The 26,071-nt window shown below is 40.4% G+C and overlaps 1 protein-coding gene across 6 annotated transcripts in view; it reads right to left on the bottom strand.

Annotated features, from left to right (window-relative positions):
* The window catches only part of TCF4 (transcription factor 4), a 375,506-nt gene that overhangs the window by 159,973 nt on the left and 189,462 nt on the right, over window positions 1-26,071 (bottom strand). For 5 of the 6 annotated variants that reach the window (XM_018576263.1, XM_018576265.1, XM_018576267.1 and 2 more), the window contains 2 exons: window positions 18,195-18,324; window positions 16,539-16,591 (listed from right to left, as the gene is read on the bottom strand). In XM_018576263.1, coding sequence (XP_018431765.1) covers window positions 16,539-16,591; window positions 18,195-18,324 — 183 coding nt within the window. The remainder of the gene's footprint in view (window positions 1-16,538; window positions 16,592-18,194; window positions 18,325-26,071) is intronic. The other variant, XM_018576264.1, reaches the window with a different exon arrangement.

The following is a 26,071-nucleotide window of genomic DNA, read 5'->3' as shown; positions in this document are numbered from 1 at the left end:
TGACATGCCCCCCTTCCCCAATACCTAGAAACCCTACTCTGTTAGAGATGGAGAAGGGACATTGATCAAAATAACTTGCTAGGGGGTGGGCTATCAGCAGACAATATCACTTTGCCCCAAATGGGCAAAGTTATGGTCTCTTTTTTAAGCTGTGATATCAAAAAGTTTGTGCTGAATATGCCGGAAATTCTGTGATAAATAAAAATCCTAATTCTATTTAGTGCACAGATATTCATCGCCCTTAATAGCATTCTCCAAATCTGTGATTCCCATTAAACTTGTGTGGTGGGAGAACTTTACAGACTGATTGAACAGCAACCAGACCAACATGGGACAAAACAGAAGTTGAAATGGAGCCAATGTGCCCATTTATATACATATTGTTAAATATAGTTAATGCAAACGGCAAAGCTTACTTAATTTTGCAGCTCTGCCTGTGGATATTGAGAGTTTATAAAATAACAATTAAATAATAAAAAAAATCAACACAAAAAAACACAATGCAAAGCATGTGCCAAAAATGAAAAATCGACTCCGAATAAAAAATAGAATAGCTTGCTCATTTTGAAAAGCCAATCTACATTTAGTAACTGAATCAGCAATGTATATGCATCTCAGTAACGCTAGTACAAATCCCTTAATTAAGAATATGTGCATACTAAAATAACTTTCATATATTTCCATACATTTTTAGAGAATTTGGCAGTACGTCCCGTGGTAGAATTTCTACAATGAACCCAAACAAATTAAATATTCCATGGTAATAGTAATAATCCTTCAGAGAATCTCAATAAACACCACTGAGGACATGAAGGCAGATGTAATCAAGAATGTGTAAAGACTAGGGCTGCAGCTAATGACTATTTTCATAATCGATTAGTTGGCCGATTTGATTTTCCGATTAATCGGATCAAAAAAATTAAATAAATACCTTCCTTAATTTAAAATAAAATACACAAATGCAGTGTTACAAACATAAAGTTTACTTCAGAATAAAACTGAATGCACAATTTTTTGCAGTTGCACCTCACTGGAACGCTCAGCATTGCCTTGGTGGAAGGTGCGTTTGGGGGGTGCCATTGAAATGAATAGCACTGCAACGCACCTCCCGCAGCAGAATTTGTCAGGCCGAAATCGAAAATGACTTTTTTCCCACCTTCTATAATATTTTTCTTAATAATTGTATTGTAAGCACATGACGCTTGAATAGCTTCAGCCCAGGAATGACGGCTGCCAGTGGCAAGATTCCGCAGATGGCAGCTGAATGTAAATACAGCAGGTAGTGGGCTGGTGCAATAGCCAGCCTGCTATTGGCCATTTCAATAGCCAATAGCAGGCTGGCTATTGCACCCACCCACTGCTTTCTGTGCCCTCCTCCCAGACTGGAGGAGAGAGCTAGGTGATCCAACCAACTAATCGATAATGAGAATAGTTGTCAGCTATTCTCATTATAGATTATTGTTGATTAATCGATCAGTTGGTTGCAGCTCTTGTAAAGACAGATGTAGATATAATTGACGTGGACAAAATACAGTAAACTCCCCGTTATCTGGCATCCCCAGGGATTGGTAGATTCTGGATAAATGTAGTTTCTAGTTGCTTGAGAGTTATTATTAAAAATAGGTCTAACTAATGCCATACCCCATACTATGCCATAACATAAACTCTGTATTGACTTCATATTAGTATTGGAATGCAGTAATCGAAAACAAATAAAGACAAATAGACACACAAAGGTTTCCAGGATAATATATGCCGCAGATCAGCAGAACAGTGAGTACGCAGGAGATTTTTTTTCTGGTTAGATGAGAGTTCTGGTTAGTTGAATACCGGATAACAGAGAGTTTACTGCATGTGCATTTCTCTGACTGGGTTTCCAGATGATATTTTTACCCTCTGGTTTTTAAACTGAGATCCATTGATCGCGGTTACAATGCTTTACTGGCTCTGATTCAAAAAAATAATAATAATACAAATAACAATAATAATAATAATAATAAATGCAATTTTTTTTTCTTTTAAGAAAAATGTTGTATTTATGATTTCTTTATTTTTTGTAAAACTGGAAGTTCCCTTTAAAGTAGTATTAAACTCTCAAACGTCATGTTGCAACAGGAAGGGGCCATCCCCAAACTGTTCCCACAAAGTTGGGAGCATGAAATTGTCCAAATTGTCTTGGTGTGCTGATGCCTTAAGAGTTCCCTTCACTGGAACTAAGGAGCCACGCTCAATTGGTCTGTAGCTATTGACTCTGCAGACAGTTGGTGACTTCTGCTCACTGTGCGCTTCAGCATAAGCTGACTCAGCGCTGTCATTTTACGTGGCCTAGTTGCTGTTGTTCCCAGTTGCTTCTACTTTATTATAATACCACTAACAGGTCACCTGAATCCAATGATTTGGAGGGGTGTTCCAATACTTTTGGCAATACAGTATATATATATATACACATCCATACACTATCATTTAAAATGTGAATATATAAAGAGAAATTCAGTAAAGCTGGCCATATACTGTTCTATTATTTTCGTTCAACTCATGGGAGTATAGAAATAGATGAAATAGATGAGATTCCTCCATCAATACTACAAACACGTTGATCGAGGAATCCCGGCTGTTTCTTTTCTGCTCTGACAGCAGTCAGCGTAATACCTTAACAGAGCCAGCAGCTCATTGGCTCAGAGATTTTCCGACTGGCACTTTCAATCAGCTGATCGAGGGATGCCAGCCGAAAGGGTGCCAACAGCGGCACCCAATGAAGATAGAAGCCGATTGATTATTATGCACAGCTACTCCAGTTTTAGTAAATTCCCCCCGTAGTCTACAGAATGTGTCATTTTTTAAAACCTGTTTTTGTTTTTGCTAAAATAGGGAACAGTTACCAACCATGTCAGGTTTTTATTGTGTCTTTGTGCCGCAAGTGTTCTCTTTTGGTTGTGCCCACACAGTAGAGCCCGATGGAAGTCTATGGGGCTCACCACCCAAACGGGAAATGGTGAAAGTTCCTGTTATTATCTCCATTTCATTATGAGCAGATTATTATGGCCAGTCTCTTAACTTGACATTGGAAATATCCACCAGACTCTCCTGTAATCTAAATTTACTTCTCTGGAACTTTTTTATATAACCGCTATTGTTTATCACAGATAAATAACTGGTAAACATTGGGAAATAAATAAAACCGGCAGCTGCAATTACAGTCTACTCTCATCCCCCGCTAATGCATGTGCATTTCAAAAGGGGCGTTAGGAACCGCAAGGAAACGGGGCACATGCCCAGTAAGTGCAGCGCACCTGCTCTCCCGCCCCTTCTCATCCACAATTGGCCTCCCTCCATTTATTTTTAGCTGGGCCTATAAGGCGGCTGAGAAAGTACTTCTTGTACGGCACTGTGCCCATCCAAACCTGGCAAGACATTTTGTTAATAAGTCAACCAAATCTGCCATTCACAAGGGTGATTGTCCGGGAAAACGCAGGCCCTCAAAAGAGCTGCTCTACAACAAGAACATCCACCGTGAACAGCAGATTGGGTGATCCTATATGAAGCCAACTGCAGCCTAAACTTATCTTTACACAAAAAGCGATCAAAATACATTTTATTATTCTTAACCTGGCCAAAAAAAAATAAAAAATGTAGCTATGTATTTATTTTGGGTCCCTTGTAATCATTTTGCACAGCAGCACTCAAACTAGAAGGTGAAGGGCAGCACAAGGGATCGGTTGTGCTTTTCTACCTGCACACATAACGACGTGGAATATGATCACAAAGGAGTAAGCAGAAAGATTAAAATTCTTGGCCAAGCTGTGTTGCTGCTAAAGTGAGAGGTCAGATATCTTTTAAAGTGTTACTCCACATTTGTTGAGAAAAAAAAACAGCTCTGGGTGACCTATGTACTTTGCAAGATTGTTACCGATTCCTACCTGTTTCTGTTCTGAAGAAATAGCTGTTTCTTTTACAATGTCGTTTCCAGATGGGTTTTGTGGGTATGCCTTCGTTGTAACCACCTGAGCAAATTTCAGGGATCTGAAGAAAGCTGCAGTGTCTGCATCCCTTTAGTAAGCAAGCCTTAGGGAGTAGCTTGCCGAAAACAAAATTCCTTTTGCATGGGATGCCTACATTTTTAGTAAGTGCAGTATAGTCTCCCTAAAGTCCAGCTTAAAGCCCATTTCCACCTTTGTAAGTAATTAGCATTTGTGGTAGAGTTGCAGTGATGATAATAATTATTTGTAGCCTAATGTTGTATAAAGTACTGTTGCAGAATGGCACCCTCTATAGAGGACTACAAATCTCAGCAGTACTTTATACAGAAATGCTATTGTTATATAAAGTATTGCTGGGATGTGTAGTCCTCTATAGCCTGTGCCATTCTGCATTGCTGTAAATATTAGGGTTGCACCGATAAATCGGCCGCCAAAAGATATCAGCCGGAAATGGCACTTTTGGCCAAATGCCAAAAGTGCAATTTTTCTGCTGATACAGCAGCGCATCCCTGCTTTCTTTCCTCCCCGCTGGGCGCTGCTCTGTGTCCCAGCGGGGAGGAGAGAAAGTGACAGCCGGCCGAGTGCTGCGGGAGGAGAGCGCTGTGTTTGTGGGTTTTTTTTGGGGGGGGGCAAAAAAAAATCTTGCACCAGGGCCCTTTGTTCCTTAGCTCCGCCACTGGATGATGTACATGTGTGCACATTTTCATGACTCACATTGCAGGCTTTCTTCATTTTTTTATGGACTTTTTAGTAGGCCTGAGTCCTACAAATTGAACATTATTTTTACAGGAAACTCAGTCTGACACTGGGGGGTCGTATTGTAAAGCAGCTGACTCCCTCCCACTGACAAGATTGTAATAAGATCCCTGCACAGCAGCTCTGCCTTTCCAAGCCATCACAATACACTGTCCTGGGGGAGTTGCCACTATGCATACTAATTAATTGAGGGCAAAAGCTCAGAGAGTGTTATTTTTTTATTGTTATTTATTTATGAATTTTTTTTACACAATTAAACAAATAAACTGACAAAAAAAGAAGAAAAAAAAAACAAAAACCGAAAAAACACATAAGTACCATAAAAAAAAGCACAGAAACGTAATAATTCCACATTACAGTTATACAATCTACAGAGAATAATTAATTTAGACATATCTTATAACTATTAATTATACCGTTATCTAGGATCAACGGTATACATAAATATTTCATACCTCCAAGACCCAGCCTGAAGATTCTCATGCAATTGGCCTCTACTTATGAGGATGAAGTAGATCTATACTTGAGCCATTTCCCTCAGATTCTGAAACATTTATCCCGAACACGTCGATGTTGCAATGCCACCATCTCAAAGAGTACCAGTCTATCTAATTAGGGAATGTTAATTAATTTAATGTCAAACAATTCATCCCCACACAGCTACCTCTTCATGTATCACTTGCCCCTCCCTTTTAGATTGTAAGCCCTAATGGGCAGGGCCCTCCTTACCATCTTGTCTTGATTTGTATTGTAACTGTAATGTCTTCCTTATATTGTAAAGCGCTGCGCAAACTGTTGGCGCTATATAAATCCTGCATAATAATAATTTACAAAGACTGCTTGCCGAGCACAGAGGCGGCCATTTCAAATTGAGCCATGAAGCGATGAAGAGGACCAAAAAAGTAAGTTTCTGTGTTCATAGACAGCAACTGCATATGTCTGCTTCATGTAGACTCGGTGTACATTTCTAGCATATGTGTTTTTTTATATGTCTACAAAAGTGGAAATGGGCTTTAAATAAGCGTTTTTTACAAAATACAAATTTACAAAGGGACAAACTACAAAGCAAAATGTAGAAAATCGGTCCAAGTCTTCTACACCCACACTATGATATGATATGATGCTGAGAGATAGAGTTGCATCTAAGTCATAAATACATTATGAAAATCAAGAAAATAATTTTTAGAGAAAAAAAACCTTTACCAAAATGTGACCTTGCGTGCTTACTATCAAAGTCATGGCTGCCATCTTCTATAACATTTCTTTGGACGTCTCCTGATGATGTAAATATGTTCATACAAAAGTTAAATATTGTCTACATAAATGTAAAGCTTTATTGATTAATTTGACCCAGGCCCTGTGAATAGGGCTTCCCATTCTAACACAATGCGTTTCTTGGCACAGTACAGCCTAATGCTAACAGATGTCTCTGCTCTGGTGGAAGCCAGTTCTTCTCCCTGCCGGAAAAGACAATGAGGCCGATTTACAAAAAAATAACCAGAAGTGCAGCAGATGCCCGTAGTTCCCGATTGGTCTTCATATTTTGAAAGGCAGAAAGCAATCCTACTGGTATTGGTAGCTGTTCCAGTTAAATATTTTTACTGAACCATTTAGAAGAGAGAAAAAGATTACCCATTAGAACCAAAGCTCAATGATAAACCTAAATCAAGAGGTGAAACCTGCACTCGTCAGATAAACAGTTTGATATTCGCTCCCTAATTCTAGCAGAAAGTTGGACCATGCTCGATCAACACAGAAACTTTACCTTTTAAAGGCCAGCGTACATTTCTAAAGATACAGGCTTTGGAAATACATCCCTAAAGTAAAAATAATGGCACAATTAAAGTGACACTAAACTCTGGAATTAAATCTTAAAAATACATTCAAGTACCTTAACTATTACCAAAAATGTATCTTATTTGTATATCACTCGACTGTAGATCCTCCAATCATCTGTGAATTGGTGCTGACACTGTCCTTCCTTCTGAAGGGGGGCTACTTTTATTCCCCATGGTCCCTGTGTGTGATGTAAAGTAGTCACCACTTCAAGCTCACTCCCGTGATGGACTACAAGCTCTGGTTTAGTTTTCTAATTTGTATTGAGCTTGTATTCCATCACAGGAGCGAGCTTGGATAGATGGCTACTTTACAACACACACAGGGACCATGGGGAATAAAAGTAGCCCCCCTTCAGAAGGAAGGACAGTGGCAGCACCAATTCAGAGATGATTTGAGGATCTACAGCCGAGTGATACACAAATAAAATACATTTTTGGTAATAGTTAAGGTCCTTGAAGGCATTTTTAAGATTTAACTCCTGAGTTTAGTGTCACTTTAAATTATTAATAAAAAAATCCAGGTTCTAATGCAATTTTTGGGGAAATTATATTTAACTCAGATAAAGCAGACTAGTCAGTGCCCCTATCTGGACACTGTGTTCTAATGTCAGTCCCCAACATATTGTTGCTTATGTGACTAGTCAACAGAGGGACCCAAAAGTTAAAAGAGAACTAGGGGGTAAGTGTTTTTCCCCATAGTTCTCTTTAGGGTCACGGGAGGACATATACTAATCTCCTCCCGTGACCCAAAGCTCAGTATATATATCGGGCTATTGCCCGCGATATACTGAGAGTGCCACAGCCGGGACGGAGAAACCACTTTTTTGTTATGGTTCTAGACTGAAGGGTTAGAATATCAAGCCAGTTCTGTATTGTTGCTTATTCCCCCCCCTCCCCCGACTATATAGTTGTGTCATATCGTATTACACAACGTGCCACTGGATCAGGAAGTCTCCCCAAAAGGAACGCAGCAAAAAAAAAAATGTTCGTACACTACTCTGTTTATTTTAAAAGTAAAAATTGCTTCATTTGGATTTGAACCACATAGCCACAGTCTTCACGACCTGAAAAAACTAAATGTGACCTTTGCCCTTGGCTCACTTAAAGCGGACCTTTAACACCTTTCACTTCCACAAATAACCACAGCATGAAGCTCTGCAGGCTAATATGAAATCATCGGACATTCATTAGTTAAACAAGCATATTTTTATTTCATTTACAATTACTATTTTTCCACTTCCTGGTCCTCTTGGGCATTAGTGATGTAATATGCCCAAGCGTTGCATCTTGGGAAGGTTACATCAGTAGAGCATTGCTGGGAAATCTCATCTGTAATCTCATGAGATCTCAGGGAAAGGCATTTTCCTCCCCTGAGATAATGTGCATTGTCCTTGAGTGCCAGAGTTCCAGGAAGTGAAGGGAGGTATATTATTCTCCCCTTAGTAAAAATGTCCACTGTGAGTAGAATGGGAAGGAAAAGAGAAACCAGGTATGCAAAGAATACAAAGCCGGCAATTATCTAGAAGTATGTGTTTGTAGATTGTCATTACTAAACATTTCTAAAGGTGTGTTTGTTTTCATTTCAAAGATATGGGTAAAGTTCCTCTTTAAAGGAAGCCAAACAATACCAACATGGATTCCCCCTTTAAATCCAAAACAACCTTTTTTCTGAATATATCCCGTATTTTGACACAAATTTTTGGTTAGCAAGTTAATTAGGTAGGCAGCAGAAACATTTTCAAAGTGGATTGCAAAAAAGCCGCCTCAAACAGGCGAAAGCAAACTGACAACTCTTCCAATAAGGACATCAAGCCCCCTCGCGGTACAATTAGACTGTCACTACAACTGTCGGCAAAAAGTTTTCATCAGAGAAATAAAAAAAAAATAAACTGCAGAATACATAGGTGTAGAAACCAATGTTAGCGCAAGCTGCTAAAATATAATGTTGCAGCCTAACTTGCACAATGTGGTGGCGAACCCAAAAAAAGGTAACACTGAGCAGGGTAACGTGATATGCAACCAAGCTTATAATTAAAGATGTCACATTTGCTTCACTGCTTTAGGTACGAGCAAAATACACAGACAGCACTTTTTCACCTTGCAACAGCTAATTAGGATTTCTCAAATTATTGCTTCTCCCCACAACCTAAAACAGACGTCTGTGTGAACCGTGGCTTTGGGCAAAAGAGTTTTACGTTGTCTGTAGCATGTCTCGGGAGAAGCTTAAACATGACAGACAACAGTTTGTATTCATCAGCAACCCCTCCATGCACGAGTCACTGCTGGCCCAGGCTCAGCATTAAATAAATAAAACTATACCAACATCAGGCATTTTTGGTTGTACTTCTCCATTGATTAAAGTTAAAGTCTCGCACACTGTAGTTTTTGATGTTTAAAGCAGCAACTCCAGCATTTCTAAAAAATAACAATAGTCCAGGTATTTTTAAAATAAAAAATATATAGCATTTGTTGCCATATTTACATTCTCTCCAGCGCTGTCTTCTGCAGACTCACTGTTTCAGTTGCCCAACCACAGTGCTCTTCCTTGACTTTCTTGGAGCTATTTAACCCACTTCCTGTGGGCCCAAGCATCAAGGAACTACCTCCTATATGTGTCTGAGTGATATCTTTGAGTGATATGTTTGATTATTGAGCCTGATGAAGGGGACCCTGCGTGGCCCCCGAAAGCGCTTGTCTTTTGACATCTATCAATAAAATGGATCTACACTGACGTGAATCTTCCAATTGGAGTGCTGGTGACATTTGCATTTGTTACTGGATTTTCAGTGGCGCCAACTGCAGTCATTACAAGCAACCATTTTCTTTCTGGAGTATCCAGTAAGGAGTGGGGCAAGGTACATGGATTAATGAGGGATATCTCATTCACACACCGTACCGATGTTTCCCCCAAAATTCAACGGGTGCTGGACCAACTGGTGGATGGTGCCACAGTATACAGGATATGTTGTCCGCACTCCATTCTGCTGCAGAATATTATCTTTATTGGTATTCCTTCAGCATGACATATCAATGCAATGTTTCAGGACCTCACAGGGCCCCTTCGTCAGACAAAGTGTCCAAGGTGTCCGACCCCCAACTACCATAGATACCTTGCAAGAGACTGCTTCATTCACCTGAAGAAGCAGATTGTGAAATGCGTTTAAATACCATATGCCACTTCATTCAGTGATCATAGAAGATATATCTATGTATAAACAAACGTCTGGTTGCTGTCATTGATTCCAAACAGTATATGTAATAATTGCATATAGTGCATTCAGTGAATGTGGCTGTGGGAGGCCTGAGACTGAGGGGAAATCCATTGTAACTTCATTTAACCTGTTTTATTGTTGTCAGTTTATACTACTGTTTGAGAAATAAATGATGTTTGTAACATAACTTACTCCAGCGCCTTTTGAAACCCCATATAATGTAATATGTGTTACTTGCTCCCCACTGGCCTATGTGGTTCTTCCTGCTGGCTCATAGGTAGCAGAGGGAGCACGTGTTTAACCCACCTGACCGGTGGAATACTTGCAGCAGCTCTGGAGCGGAGAAGCTACAGATATACTGAGATGCCGCAGATGGGACGGATCCTGACATTACTGTTGAAATCCATAGCAATCACTGACAGTCACCGCTCTCTACAGGGAGACGATCGAGAAGTGAGCGAGCGACAGTATGTGTTTGCTCACTTCCCGATCTATTTACAGTTTCATTGTCACACGTCGCCTCAAACTATGAGGATGAGTGATTTTCACTCACCTCATAGTTCTCCTTTAACAACTGCTAAACAGACAGCACAGCCACCTTTCAGACAGGCTGGTTACCTGGACCCTGAGACAGAGACGTCCAATAAGGGATAAATCAATGTGGTGAGTCACTAAGTCCTGTGTGGAAATTTCACCTTGAGCTACTGATCTCTTTAAACAACAGGCTTTTTCCAAGAGAGGGGAAAATAATAAATAGAGATAAATCATCGCCTCCTGGCTCAAAAAGAGAAGAAAATAAAGAACAATTCTTCACATTTACCTGGCTACTAAAAAAAAAATGTTTTGACATTGTATAAGTCTTCACTACAATAAACCCCCCATAAAATAAAAATAGTTGATCTTGACAATGATCTCAGCTGGATCTGGTAATATTCCATGGTGAGCACTAAATACCCTCCACTGAACATATCTGGTGTACATGTTGGTTAGCATAGACTTTCCAAAACAATAGCTACTGCACTCCTGAGAAGCACATTCTTCATACAGTTGCAGAGGGAGTTAGACTGAGTTTTGAAGGATTTCACTGAATGGAAAACCATGTGTCAGGAATCTGAGGGTTTTTTTTGTGTTCCCCCACACAAGCTCCCATGAGAGGACATTTTCTGAATTCTAACATTACAGTTCCATGACTTCATCTTCTGAGACCTTGAACTCCAAAAGAACTTATCCTTCACTTGGTTCTATTCCAAAATCTTTAAACTGGATGACTCAAAATCATGTATGACAATCAAATTATCACTTGGTGGGTGTATTGCATACACGCCACTGTTATTCTCTATTGAAAAATGATGGGAAAGCCACAGAGTGGAAGCTGGCAATGCTACTGGGAGTCTTAAAGGATCACTATGAACATATGTTGGAATATGTAAAAGACTTTTTAATGCAGTCAGTTGATAAATACGTAAAGGTTCCAGATCGGAAGCAAACATGTGCTTCACTCATGAAACCAAAACAATTGGTTGGTTTTAATGCCCTCATTCCCCGTTGTACAAAATCCAAGATACTCTAGTCGGCGCTTAGGCCTATGCCACATGGGCAATCCCGTTGCTAACATGGGCTCATCAGCAATAGGATCACTAACAGACCACTTATCTCTGGCTAAGGAGTTGATCCCTTACTAGAGGAACCAGTGATTCCATTAAGGTAAGTGGAAGCCTCTCATCTATGATTTTGCTGCTACCTGCAAATTTGCCTGTGTGACATGTATGAAAACATTCAGGGCTCTTTCACACGTCTGTTGAGAATTTAATCAAAGCGCCGATTAACACTCCTATAGCGTTATCAAGGCATTAGGGAGGCATCAAAAACACTTGCAAAATTCCCTGCAGGTAGGGGAGTGTGTTAAGGGTAAAGTGATGTGGTAAAGGGAAGTGACCCGCAGGAGTCGCAGTAGCTGGGCACACTTGGGTCATACAATTCTGTTGCTCTACTGCTTGAGTTAGACCGTGCGACATTTATTTCAGACATATTTCAGGCTAAAATCTGTCCTCTTTTGTTGGAAAAAACGCTAGCTGTGACAGTCACATAGCGCTGGCTGTGTGCAAACAGGAAGTGTCACCTGCAGCTGCTCTGTCCACTCCCTAGTGGTTTTTGGACTTGCAAAACCTCCTATACTTCTCCTGAATACCTGTGCACCTGCGCTCTAGGGAGCTTTGACGGAGCATTTAGAGGGTATTTCAATATACTTCAATGGAGGCATTATTCCAGCGGCAATGCCTCCAGAACGCAACATGCACTCTATTTTTTGACACAGCACAACGCTAACGCCCATGTGTGAACTGTACTGGGCGTGGGATATATATTACAAGGCCTGTACAAGGCCTGGGATATATATTATTCCCCGATATCTCACCAGAAGGATGGTAACATCACCCCCTGCAGTACAGAAATTGGGGTTAAGGTACAGTAAGTATATGTATTATTATTTTTTCCCCTACATTCTTGGTTCTAACTTAAAGCTGCTATTTATTATTGACGAGGGGCCGTATTAAGTGGACCGCTCTTTCATTTTGGGAGACAAAGAAAGGAAGGAGCATAGAAGATCAAGGCATCAATCCACCGGATTCTTGTACACACAACCGAAGATTAAATCCAGTGGTTGTGGGGTTTGTGGCTGAATGGTCTATATGCATGCTGATAATGCAACTGGATGTATCTCTTATTCCCTACATCAGTGATGGCTAAAGTTTTTAAACCCGAGTGCCCAAACTGCAACGCAAAATCAATGTATTTATCTCAAAGTGCCAACAATGAAAATAAGTTTGGTATTGTGTTTTAGTTTGGGCACTGGGGTGTAAAAAACGTTCAGCATCACTGACATAGGCCTGGTTCACTCGTTCCTACGCGCTTTAAAACGCTCAACATGTGGGAGCGTAGGAACGCGTTTTAAAACACCTTACGCCCAAAGAAGTACAGGAGCTCCTTTGGGGCGTATTTGCCGCGCATATCCATTAGGATACAGCCAGACAGCCCTTGGAAACGCGCATTTGTCGCGCATTTTGTTTACCGCAAATCGCGGTAAAAACGCGCATATTCCGTACGCCCAGGTGTGAACCCAGTCTTAGACAAAACACACATATTCAAACATTTAAACATTTAATTTTTCTTTATTATTTTTAAATTTATCGCTGTTTTACTTTTTTTATTTCTATGTATTTTTTTTACTTCACAGGGCGGACAATGGAATGGACCGACACGCAGGCTGCATACAAGTGATCTCCGAGATCACTTGTACAAAATGAGCGGCGGCTTCCCAGCTCTACATTTAGCTCTGCTTGCCCGAAGCAGGGCTAAATGTAGATAAAAACTACCTGCCTGAATCTGACATCCCTGCCTAGGCTCATGTGCCACCAAAGGGGCCTCTGTGTGCCCTCTGTGGCACGCGTGCCATAGGTTCCCCACTGTTACCACACTACTACACTACACATACTACTATCCATTTTCCCCCCGATAGTGTCTCAGAACTCCTTCCTCATTATTCTCTTAACACATATATTGCCACCCTTCACACCAAATATTTATATTTCCCCACTTGCATTGGCAATGTTTATATGTTTTTGAACCTGCCAATAAAGCTTGAGTGGCTAGAGAAAAGGGTAAGTATAAAAATACAGAAAATAATTAGAAAGTGAGAAACATTTAGAAATTAAATTAGATAAAAGAAGGCAACAGAGATAGATATAGATAGATAGATAGATAGATAGATAGATAGATAGATAGATAGATAGATAGATAGATAGATAGATAGATAGATAGATAGGTCAGTTATGAGCAGTGAATCAGAATCCACAAAATTCTCGGACACAGCAAAAGAGTACATGGAAATCCAGTGGCTGGGAGCTCTGTGCCGGAATTGTTAATGTACTTACTGGGGAAATAAATAAATAAGACCAACAAACAGCGCAGGAGGGGAAAATTCATTGAGATACAGCTGTTTTATACAGGCTGACACCTGGTTTATCAAGCACGCAGCTAATGATGCACTCACATCTCCACCGCTAGCTCAGACACCTCGCTGGAAAAATAAAGATGTTCTTTCTGCAATCTATGTAAATTTTCGAATAAATCCGTCGCGCAAATCTCTTTGAACATGCAAATCCATAAATCATCATTATGCTGACAAAGAAGTGAACTATCTCGTGAAATGAAGGCTCATTTCATCCCAAAGCCCCGCTCAGGTATGGGGCTCTGAACTTTGGGCTCCGTTCCAAGGCATTAGAGAATTTTCCCTGCTTAAGATTAGGGCAACCACAAATTCTAGTGTGTTTTGTAATTAATCAATTGGGAGTCTGGTCAAGTGAAAAAAAAAAAAGAAAAAGAACAAAAAAGGGTTTTCGTTCTAAACCGCTCTTAACTTTTTTAGGTCTGGTGTTAATTAGGTGTGATGCATAAGTGTAACAAATCATCAGTTGTGGTGACGTGCTCTAGGAATCTCTCATTCTAGGCTATCTTCTCTGCCCCTTTGTCAGCACAGATCTGAACACTGATGGCTAGAGGGGATTAAAAAAAACACAGAAATATGAGGACTGGAAAAAAATGTGTGTCCTATTTATGAAAGTTTTCTGTGAAGGTTCTGATTTATCCAGGTCATGGTATAGCTAGTAGTTAGTCACATTCAACTAGAGTTCTTTTGAATTTTGAAGATATTTCATAGTTTAACCAAGCAACTTCTTCAGTTCTAATGAGTGTCAGAAAAATACCCAAGCATTTGTTCAGTGCTCTCCTTTCTACTTCCACCATTTATCTTCCACATATAATGCCATTTTAAAATTGCTACCCTAGCAATTTACACCTTAAGCCATGATCCAAGCCTATGAGGCTTGCATGGAAATTGTATTACTGTGCCCGTGCTACCTGTGTGGATATAAATGCTGGGGTATTTTCCTGATATTCAATAGAAACAGTGGCTTGGGTGAGCCACAATGCGTCTTCAACAATACAGAACAAATTCCGCAGAATGTGACTAACTACTACTAGCTGTTTATGAAATATGATGGACACCATAATTAAAAGTGAAATTATTTAAAGGCAGAGTCTTAACATGTTTGCATTTGTCACATATCATAACTTCTTACTTTATTTTGCTGCTGTTTTAGCAGCTTTTTTTTGTTGTATAAAGACCTGTGGAGATGCAAGTCAACGGATCACAAATCCTTCATAAATGCAGCATAAAACCATCATAATTGCATCATGAACATATATAAACATGTATCAGAAGCCATTTTTTTCTCTGAAAGCACCTAGCCACATTTGCCTTGTCTCTAACTCTGAGGCCCATGTACCCTTATAATGTCGTTAGGTCATCACTACCAACGCATTCCCTAAAAATGTATTGAAATTGTGCTCAAACAGAATACTTCCATACTATCCATAAGCATCTAAATACATGTTAGTTAGTTAAGTGGTGTGTTAACATCGGTATGCCTTGCAGAGGCAGGAAGTCTCCCCAAGAGATTTTCCATATGGGCAACATTTTGCCAATCTTTTGACATTTAAAGGCACATTGACAAGTGGGATACAAGATATATAAGAAGATGCTAAGTGATGCAAATCTACCGTTTGCGGTGGACTAATCCTTTAAAGACATTTCTTGTGCCTTTATAGAGCTTACACATTACCAACCTCACAAACTTTTCCACAGGCCAAAATAAATGGGTCATTGCAGAGATCTTTCTGCCCAGCACCACTGAAGCTGTTAACCAGGAATTTGTGTTTGCAAGCAACCAACAAGCCCATCTCTGATAAACACAGTCGTTAGTGCACATGAAGAGACTCCCGTTTCAGTCTGCACAATCTACACAAGCTTCCATGCCAATGATAAGAGAGCCAATATCTATAAGATACAGAATTGCTTACATCTAACGCTACTCAGACAGGTATTTTGCTTTGTGATAATTCCCTTTAAACAGTATAGTGAGGCCTCTGCAACCTGTGTCACAATAACACCCATGGGACTGAATGGACATAAATACATATAAATAAGAGTCATACTTCATAGCTTTGCCTCCTTTTAGGACCAAAAGTTACCCGAAAAAAACCTGGGCCACTCTGTAACACAAGTAGCGACTAGCTCATGGCTCTGGCCTGTCCACCCCAATCTTACTATTGGCTGGTGAGGCTGCCCATGAAGGGACAACAGTAAGATTTAAGAGGATGCAAGGGGCAGGGCTACTGATTCTGGTTGAATTAGAGAGCACCTTTAAGATGTCTGCTTTGTAGTAAATGCAAGTTTATATGTGGGGCAGCACAGGCATGCTTTAATCACACTCATCAGTGAAGACACCAAAAAAGTTCAGTATGTCCAGTGACTCAACCTGTCCTGACACAAATGCAGAGCTTGGAGCCTGAGCAGTCAATGGCCCAATCTGAGTGATGTCAGAAGGGCTCTAGGAGCAAGTAAAGGCACAGAGCCTATCACTATCAGGTTTCCGTAACTTACAGGTTTTCTTTAAAGCAAACTGAGCAAAGTCTTTTATTTTTAAGATTTGGACTAGAGTTACATTACATTGCTATCTGTAGCCTTTAGGGAGAAGAATACATTCCTGTACAATCAGGCCTTTCAAATGTATTACAATCATTGCTTCACCACTGAAGCCAAACAAACACAGAATACCCAAACCAACTAAACATCAAGCAAGTGTGCAGAACATCAGATATTTTCCTGCTTCAACTGCGTAAAACTCAAGGGTACTTACTGAAGAGGGTAAACCTGGAGGAACTTTCCTTACTTTCTTTGCTTGCACCTCTGCTGCATAGAAAAAAAACAACAACTTTTACTGGAAGCAGTCATCATCCTCTCAGTTTGTTCAGTTTCAAACAAACGACAGATGAATTCATAAAAGCTTATGGTTTATAGCAGAGAGATGGGGAGAACATGCCCACAGCAACAACTTACAAAAAAAATTTTTTGTCGGTTAGGGTCAGAAAAAAAGAGTCTGATTTGCAAGTTGGAGGTTGTGGGTTAAAGGTTAAAGGACAAATCCATTTAAATGAATGGTTCCTGAGAAGTATTAACCACATGCTGGCCTCTTATAACAGGGTTTAAAAAAGTGAGATGTCCTCACCTGAATTTGCTGCTCTGCTAAACTGTCATGAGGATTGACAAAGCCCAATGATGGTGTCACTGTTTTCTGATAGTTTGTCCAAAATGTAAAATAATCAAACGATCAATCAGCCTTGCTGAAAGAGAGGGCCATATTATAGTGTGGCTTTGTGGAAGTGGTGGAGATATAAGATAATCTCACCACTGATGTCTCCAAGAAATGGCTCGCAAGTGGCACATTGGGCATATTTCAAGATGACAATGCCGGGATTCATCGGGCTCAAATTGTGAAAGAGTGGTTCAGAGAGCATGAGACATCATTGTCACACATGAATTGGCCACCACAGAGTCCAGAGCTTATCCCCATTGAGAATCTTTGGGATGTGCTGGAGAAGACTTCACATAGAGGTCCAACTCTCCCATCACCACTACAAGATCTTGGTGACAAACTAATGCAACTCTAGATGGAAATAAATGTTGTGACATTGTATAAGCTTATCGAAACAATGCCACTGCGAATGCGTGCCGTAATCAACGCTAAAGGCAGTCCAACAAAATATTAGAATGTGTGACTTTTTTTTTTTTGGCCAGGCAGTGTAGTTTTTTTTATTCAACTGTACGTACTTGTAGCAGGATATGCTTGATGTGATTGTAATATCTGTATTTGGGACTGTGTCAGTAGGGTTTTGTTTAAGTCAAACAGGATCTGCATTCCAATACACATCTGTGGCAATGCAAAGCCTTCTTAAAGCAGGAAAAATGCAAGTAAGATGGAGGTCAGCAGCAGGTCAAATGCACCGATGTCATCGACACAAGCCCAAAGTCCGTTGACACAGCCCCTTAATCGGCTTGTCTGTATCACTTTGTACAGAATGACAGCAGATGCCTATGCTTTACAAATAAATATTAATCTAATAATAATATGCAGCAGCAGCAAAAGCCTACTGTCCCAGCCTAATACCCCTACTATCACTAAGGAACTACAAAGACCAGCATGCTATGATTGTTGAGCTGACAATTGTAGTATTTCAGCAACTGCCTGCTTCTAACCCCAACTGCCTATATCCTGTATCAGAAAACTCCGCTATAACTCTAATATTAGGCGCTGACAGTGATAGCAATAATAACGAAAGGCTTTACCGCAGGGAAAGTTTAGCTTTGGAATGGAGGCAACAGCCACTGCAAGCAGACAGTGGGTAGCTGAGAAAAGTCTCCATGCCTTTGTTATCCTGCCTGTCTCGCTGGGGCTCATGGTTTATCTGAGAGTGTAACTGGATACTATTACTAGGCAGAAAATAATAATACGCACCCATTGAGCTGCTATGAAAAGGCCTCCTCCTGGAGTTATTGCTTGAATAATGATAGTACTGTGAGCCAGGCTTTGTGGGTGAAAGAGCCCCTGAATTGCCAATGTCCATTTCACCTCCGAGAAGGCTTTGCTGAAAACGATGCAAGAAAAGCACATTTAATCTCTAAAGACAGGACACAAAAAAAAAAAAAAAACACCCACAAAAAAGAGCAACTAAAAACAGCTTAATATAAGCCAAAATGTAACACATTTTATATATGGCAATAAAAAAATATCACATCCTTTCTTTCACTAGTCCTGTTTGATTAGTGATCCTCAGGAAAAAGGGGGAAATATGCCAGCCATAGAAAAAGTAATCTTCCCCAAAAACAACAAAATATTTGGTATTGCATTCTCCCCTGGCAACCAATGGAGAGCATACAGCGTCAGTCCTATAAATACAACTCTATACAATATGGCCTTCTTTTCTTTTTGCATTAAGATTTCAGCTATATTTTTTATATCAAACATGCCGGATTAAAACAAAACAAAACATGGTACATAGGTGGAACATATATCATAAGAGATGGAGACGTATTAGAGCCCAGAATTTAAAAAAGATAGAAGAAAAACTAATAGTTGATTAATCAGATATACAGATTAAATAAGACAAATTAAAAGGGCTAAACAAGTGCATTTTCCTCTAATTTTGTTCCGTTGGATATCATATGCACAATAAATAAATTGTTACCCCCATATAACAATGGTAAGATGCCCATAAATACACCCACCAGAAGTTAAAAGGCTACAAATCCTCAAATGCATTAAACTTTCAACTAGAAAAAAATGAACTAGGATAATAGGAAAGCTTTGGCTTGGGGATGCCGGAGAGGTGGAATTACACGGTACAAATAAGGACACAATTAAAAAATTACGACGGTATGGAAAGTCAATTGAAACATTCCCATCACTGCAGTGAATGTGTGCAGCAAGGCATCGTCGTGCCTCGGTAGAAATTGTCAGTGTTGCCAACAGGGTAAAAACTGCAATAAAGCTAATAAGTCAAAGTTAATCACAACAGCACAAATCTATTTACTATTTGCAGTAGACGTACGTGGAAACTTACCCATAACACACAAGTCTCTTGATTACACCTAGCAGCAAATACATTGTTCTTTTAATTGTCCTCACATGGAATTAAGCAGGTGTAGATCTCTCTCCCCATTTATATTAAGAGCAAATTTACCATTTAAAAAGATATATAAAAAAATAAGGAAAATTTAAAATTAAGTGCCCAAAAAAAAAAATCTAACTTTATCTGTACTTGTAATCAACTTTTTACCGAGAGAACTAATTACTGTACTTGATAAAGTACAGAATGTGTTTTGCCTAATCTATATTCTAATCACCGTGTCACTCACAACAGACTTAGTAATGCTTCACTAACGCACTATTCACATGCAAAATACCCTAAATGGGCCAATTATGACTGTTCTGCTCTTCCCCAGTTAACCCACTGAGGACTGAAAAAATTCACAAGCCACTCCGCCACTAAAACAAAGAGCCCTTGTTTTAAAGGATTCCTAAATAGCTCAACAAAGGGGCACGTCTTTAGCTAGGGAGCAGTTGGTCCAATATGACCCGTGAGATGGAAACAGACAGAAGAAATGGGAATATTCCGCTTCTGGGGCAATGTTTAAAACTTTCCAAACTATGTGCATTAGTCCATCATAGGAGTGAGCTTGGAGTGGTGACTACTTTACAACACACACAGGGACCAAGAGGGAACAAGAGTAGCCCCCTTCAAGAAGGAAGGACAGTGTCAGCACCAATTGAGAGATGATTTGAGGATCTACAGCCGAGTGGTACACAAATAAGAGACATTTTTGGTAATAGTTGAGCTACTTGAATGTATTTTTAAGATTTAACTCCTGAGTTTAGCGTCACTTTAAGGATCAGCGGTAACATTTCTTAAAGTATATGCAGTGCCTACATCTGGTTGGAAGGATGACCGCTAGTTTAACTTATACCAGTTTAAAGGAGATGTAAAGTCCCATCGTATCCTCTCCTGTTGTAACATCAGCATTGTAATAGGAATACATAGTAGAGATGTTTCTGATAATACAATCAAAGCTTACTAGAACAAATCCCTTTTATGTAGTGAGTGCTGCCTTCCGTCTGCCCATCACTTTCAACAACTCCCTGGATTGCCAGTGTTCCTTGTGTCTCTTTCCCTGCTGCTTGCTGTGATGCAATCTCCATTTCTCAAGACTACAGGTTCAGCTAAGAGTGGTGGCACAAGGAAGTACATATTCAAAGGAATCTGACACTGCACTTTTGCACTTCTGTTGTCTTGTACCAGTCTTGCTGCTCCGTCCTGCCCTAACATTGACTAGTCGCTGACAACCACAATTCGGACGTTCAGACCCAGATTTTCCGCTGACAGTCCAGTCTTTAAACACTTTAACAACAGCTGCTCTTGAACATGTAACAAATTCTGCTGTTTTGCTGATACTCGCTCCATGGCTCCGAGTGCCAACAATAATACCACGCTCAAAGGCTGTTATATAGCGTTGTTTCCCCCTATCTTCAGAAAAAAATCACTTCTACTGTCGTGGTAAACAGCCTTCTTCCCTATTTATAATGGTCTGGCCCTCTAGCAACTTCAGCACAAAATTATAGCTAATTTGCCTACAAACGTCAGGTGGTCATAATAATCTGGCCACTCAGTGTAGATTGAACTGGACAGACCGGTGACTTTATTCAACCTTACCAGCTATGTTACTATGGGAACCTTCAATGAGTAAGTCTACAAACCTCTAGGTGGATATGATTATTAGGAGTGGGATAGAACTTATAGATTTATTTTTAGTTTATGACCATAGATATAAAGTAGCCAGAAAAATGGTGATGAATTCTAAATTATTGGCAGGCGTTGCCACCCTTTGCACACAACTCTTGATAAAATCAAGGCCAACTGAACAGAGAAAAATATGTAATCATTTATTGCTGACTTGCCATCTGAACCTAGGGCCTGCCCACCTGTGGTCATCCCTATGGTATCTATTGGCCAAAAACACAATGAAGGGGGCAATACCTTTCCCAGCCAATTAAAGCCAGGCATTGCATCCTTCTCGCAAGGCTGAGTGACATTCTGCTTTAGAATATAAGTAGAAATATGGACACTGGCACTCCAATGGCCAATAACTTCATCACGTGTTCTGCCTGATGAAGGAGATCCTTTGAGACCCCGAAACATTGCACTGAGTGATTATGCAATGCCGCTTATACGTCAATAAATAGACATATTTGATTTGTCACTGGAGTGCCGGTGTCCATATACCTACTTATGTATTTTGGCGGTTGCCAACCGTCGACAGCCGTTGCACCCACTTTATGATTTTGGAAAAATCGGTTCTGAGTGTGATGGGTACATGGACTGTATCCTGCATTAGAATATGGCTTCATGCTGCATTAAACTCAGAGCCTGGCTTTCACATCCTCTCTGGCTTCAGATTTGACTTCACCCGGTCTGAGGTGAAATGCCCTACAACACCAGTTTTTTTTTCCCATTTAAAATCTGCTGTGAAGTTTTACTTTTTTTTTTACTTTTATAAAAGGTCCGCTTTAAATGAAGTGCTGAGTGTTCCGAAATCGTTCCCAATTCCAGAGCTTGAATTGACAATTCTATCACACAACAGCTTTTTTTTTTTTCATCGCTCCTGGAAATTATAGTCTGGTGTCACATATTTACCAGAGATCTACAGAGAAAGCTGTAATCATCCACAAGCCCTGTGGCTGTCACAGCTCAGCCTGACAACTAATAAGGTAGGGAGATTTGGTAGCTGGCCAAGTGGTGACAAGTAGGGAGGACTAGCTGAAGACTGCTGTTCTTCCAGCTCATGAAAAGACACAACCTGATCTGATGCTCATGAACAGGGCCACACTTTCCAATAATAACATTCTCTGCAAGTGTGCAGATGTGCCGGACTCGCTGGGCAGATTTATAGGCAGTTGTTCCCACTGACAGCGGGCAGGACAGAACTTCCACCAACTATGAGACTGGACTAAAACGGGTAGGGCTTGGCAAGATGGGACAGAGCTTTGTGTCATAAACCCTCTCCGTAAGGCTGGGTTCACACCTAGGTTTACGGAATATGTGCGTTTGCCACGCGTTTTGTGCCACGCGTTTTTACCGCGATTTGCGGTAAAAGAAACGCGCGACAAATGCGCGTTTCCGAGGGCTATCTGGCTGTATCCTAATGGATACGCGCGGCAAATACGTCCCAAAGAAGCTTCTGTACTTCTTTGGGCGTAGGGCGTTTTGCAGCGGGTTCCTACACCCTGTAAAACGCCCAGGTGGGAACCATGCCCATAGGCAATCATTGGTTTTCACATGTTGAGCGTTTTACAGCGCTTAGGAACACGCTGTAAAACGCCCAGGTGTGAACCAGACCTAAATGTCTCTCAGCTCTTAGTTATGTGAAGCGGCTCAAAAAATATAACTATAAATAACTTCTAGCAGTCAAGTTACAATGTGTGTTCAGTTGGTAGTGAATCTGGGTCATATACAGTATGTTTAGCAATGGTTGTATTTGGTGCAGACACACACTGGGTCTTAACTTGGATGGAGGGTGGCTACCTTTTTTCCCCATGGTTGTATTGACATTGCTATATTAACCCAAGTGAGCTTGGAGCAGTGGCTACCTTACACACAGGTATCATGGGGAACAAAAGTAGCCCCCCCTCCAAAAGGAAGGACAGTGTCAGCACCAATTCAGAGATGATTTGAGAAACTACAGCCGAGTGATACACAAATAAGATACATTTTTGTTAATAGTTAAGGTACTTGAATGTATTTTTAAGGTTTAACTCCTGAGTTTAGTGTCATTTTAACTGCTATGCAGAATGTCTGATTTGGGCACACTGCATAGCAAACCCGACCTCCTCCTGTCACTGTGCCTGCACGGCAGTGTTATTGTGGGACCCAGCTGTCAGTCTGACAGGTAGGTCCCGCTTTGTATTTTAGGAGTGGTAGTAGTGGCATCTATGTGAGTGAAGCTCATATATTGTTACAACTGTTACAAGGTATTGTTTATTGCTTATGTTAAGCCTGCAGACATGTCCTTAGATGTGTACCCAATGTCAGATTTGGGAAAAAACCCATGTACAGTGGAGTCCCGAGGCGGGGTGACATCTGGTGCGGGAACCGGGTGACAACCCGCCGTGATATCATCATGACGTCATGATGACGTCACGTGCTGTACTACTGTTACCTGCCGTTGGCCATCTTGGTGACGGACGCCGGCAAAGAGAGGAGGGGACTTTCACCCGGTGGGATAAGGTATGCTGCCAGGTCCCCTCCTCTCTCTCGAGCAACTGTTGGGCTCTCAGTCCACGACCGAATGCCCAACTTTTCAGAGGGGGTGACACCCCCTCTGATGGTGTCATTTGCATGTGGGCCGCACCCCCCTTGTGTATGAATATGTTGTTCCTATTTATCCCCATATTACACCCACCCTTCTCCCTTAAAGAGTAATTCCACTTTTTTTAAGGGGAAAACATCAATCCCCTCTGGGTGATCTGTGTACATTACAGGTATGCCTCACTTAACAACCGTGTTCCGTTCCTACTATCAGGTCGTTAAACGAATTGGTCGTTAAGCAAGGAACTGTATACAGTACTGTACTGCATTAGTACAGTACTGTATAGTGTTGCAGATGTACAGTACTGAACAGTGTACTGTACATCGGGCAATAAAGTACTTACCGTGACCCGCAGTGGGGAACGGAGTACAGTACTTCCACCGGCGAGACGTCGCACGGCCGCTGCCATGCCATGTAGGGTCGGAGAGCTGGTCGTAAGTGCGTGTGGTCGCAAAGCAGGTAAGTCGTAAAGTGAGGAATATCTGTACAAGGATTTTAACAAACTTTGCTGCAGATTCCTACCTGTTTCTTTTCTGAAGAAATAGCTGTTTGCTGCAGCATGTCCTTTCCAAGCTAATTCCTGAATGGGAGGGTCTGGGTTCCGTATAACCAGTTGGTAGGCTTCCTGTGTTGTATGGAGGAAAGTTACAGTATCTGCATCCCATTAGAAGTGATTAACCCTTAGGGAGTATCTTAGAAAAAATACAATTCCTATTGCAAAGGATGCCAACAATTATACTTGTATCAAAGTGAAGACTTCTGGAAAAATTAGTCAGCCAATCACAGATACAGAAAGTGACATTTCTGGGGTTGTCATATGGCACTGATTTTTTTTTTACAGATGTAGAACAGCAGCTACAGTTTTAAATGGAACGGTAAGTTGTAATAACATTACATTACAAAATGGCTTGTAGGACAATTACATATGCTATGCTTATTCTTTAAAGATGTTTTCATTTTAATAATTTTAAAGTGGAGTTACCCTTTAAGCTATTTCTTTTTTTTCTACACTTTATTTATTTGCTTATTTATTGTAGTACTGAATGAAACAAACAAAAAAAAAACATTTATTTATTAGTAAATCACCAATCTTTGCAGCAGAAACAGAATTGATTGAGTCTGTTCAGAAATGTTTTTACACATAATTCACACAACTTTCAGCCAGGATTCACACTTTTTTCCAATGGAATCAAAGTATGATGGGTGAAAGTTGTGTGCATCTTGCATGAAAACAGTAATAAATGGACCACCAAGTGTTGTTTCAAATGGGACAAATGGTCAAATAAGATTTTCACGTCTCCAAGAAGAGTCACCTTATTTTACAAGCTGTTTATCATAGTGTTATCATACGTGTTTATCATAGTGTTAATGAAAACATGGCTCTGAACTATTACATACTCATTAAAACTAAAGCACTGTATCCTAAAAAAACCCAATTGAGCCAGGCCAACTTTAGATAAGTCACTCCTATGTCCATCAACCCCAATCCCCCCCACCCCCCAATAAAATAAAATAATGATTTGGTTTTCCATAGATCAAAATGTGGCAACCTTAATAAGCGCAGAACAAGCAGAGACAGTGAGGGAATCCGTCCACAGACCTCCCGGTTGTATCGGAACATTGTGGGTCATATTCCAGGTGGGGATGGCTAATGTAGCTTCGCTTGGGATGTGCAGAACACAATGTATGTCTACTTATTTTAAAGAGCTTGTAAATGGAACGCTACGCATTTAGTATTGTTCAGCCTACTTCTCACATCCCTAACTGCCTGCAATAAAGGGAGAGATAAAGCCTTCACAAACCATCAGCCTGCAAGATTCATTTACAACACCATTTGGGGATTGTGCTTAGCCAAATGAGCGCTCACAGGAAGCGGGATATTAACTCTATTAGCGCCTGTTGTGCACATGGCTAAGAACTATCCATTTAACCTGACCAGGATGTTCTTTATAGTATGACACCACCTGCACTGGCTTCTAAGATAAGGGTGATGGGGGTTATTATACTTATTTATTCCAGGTATTTAGATTGTGCCGACGATTTACGCAGCGCTTTACACATTGCACATTCACATCAGTCCCTGCCCTCAAGGAGCTTACAATCTAAGGTCACGATTAAGGGAAACCAACTTTTATGCAAACACACCTTTTTTTTTAGTTAATTTTACAATGTTTACCCATAAGTAATTGTTGACAACTTTTAGAAGGTTCCATTTTCAATCATTGTTTTAAATACACAGATATGCAGCTTTCTCCTCCAGGTCACTATAATCATTAAAGTGTCATTAAAAAGATTCTCCGCATTTGCACACAGATTAGGAGTGGCCATAAACAGTATCTGACCAGCTATATGCATAGGAATTTCTATGCTCTTTGGCTCCATCCAGTGGCAGTAATGCCATGTGAATAGCATTTCCTCAGCAACACACTGGACAGATGCTTTATATATCAGCCCCATAAATATATATATATA

This window comes from Nanorana parkeri, unplaced genomic scaffold, assembly GCF_000935625.1.
Source record: "Nanorana parkeri isolate BGI_ZX_2015 unplaced genomic scaffold, ASM93562v1 scaffold61, whole genome shotgun sequence".
NCBI classification, from domain to species: domain Eukaryota; kingdom Metazoa; phylum Chordata; class Amphibia; order Anura; family Dicroglossidae; genus Nanorana; species Nanorana parkeri.
The sequence above is the reverse complement of the archived record's forward strand: the minus strand, read 5'-3'. Positions and strand labels throughout refer to the sequence as shown.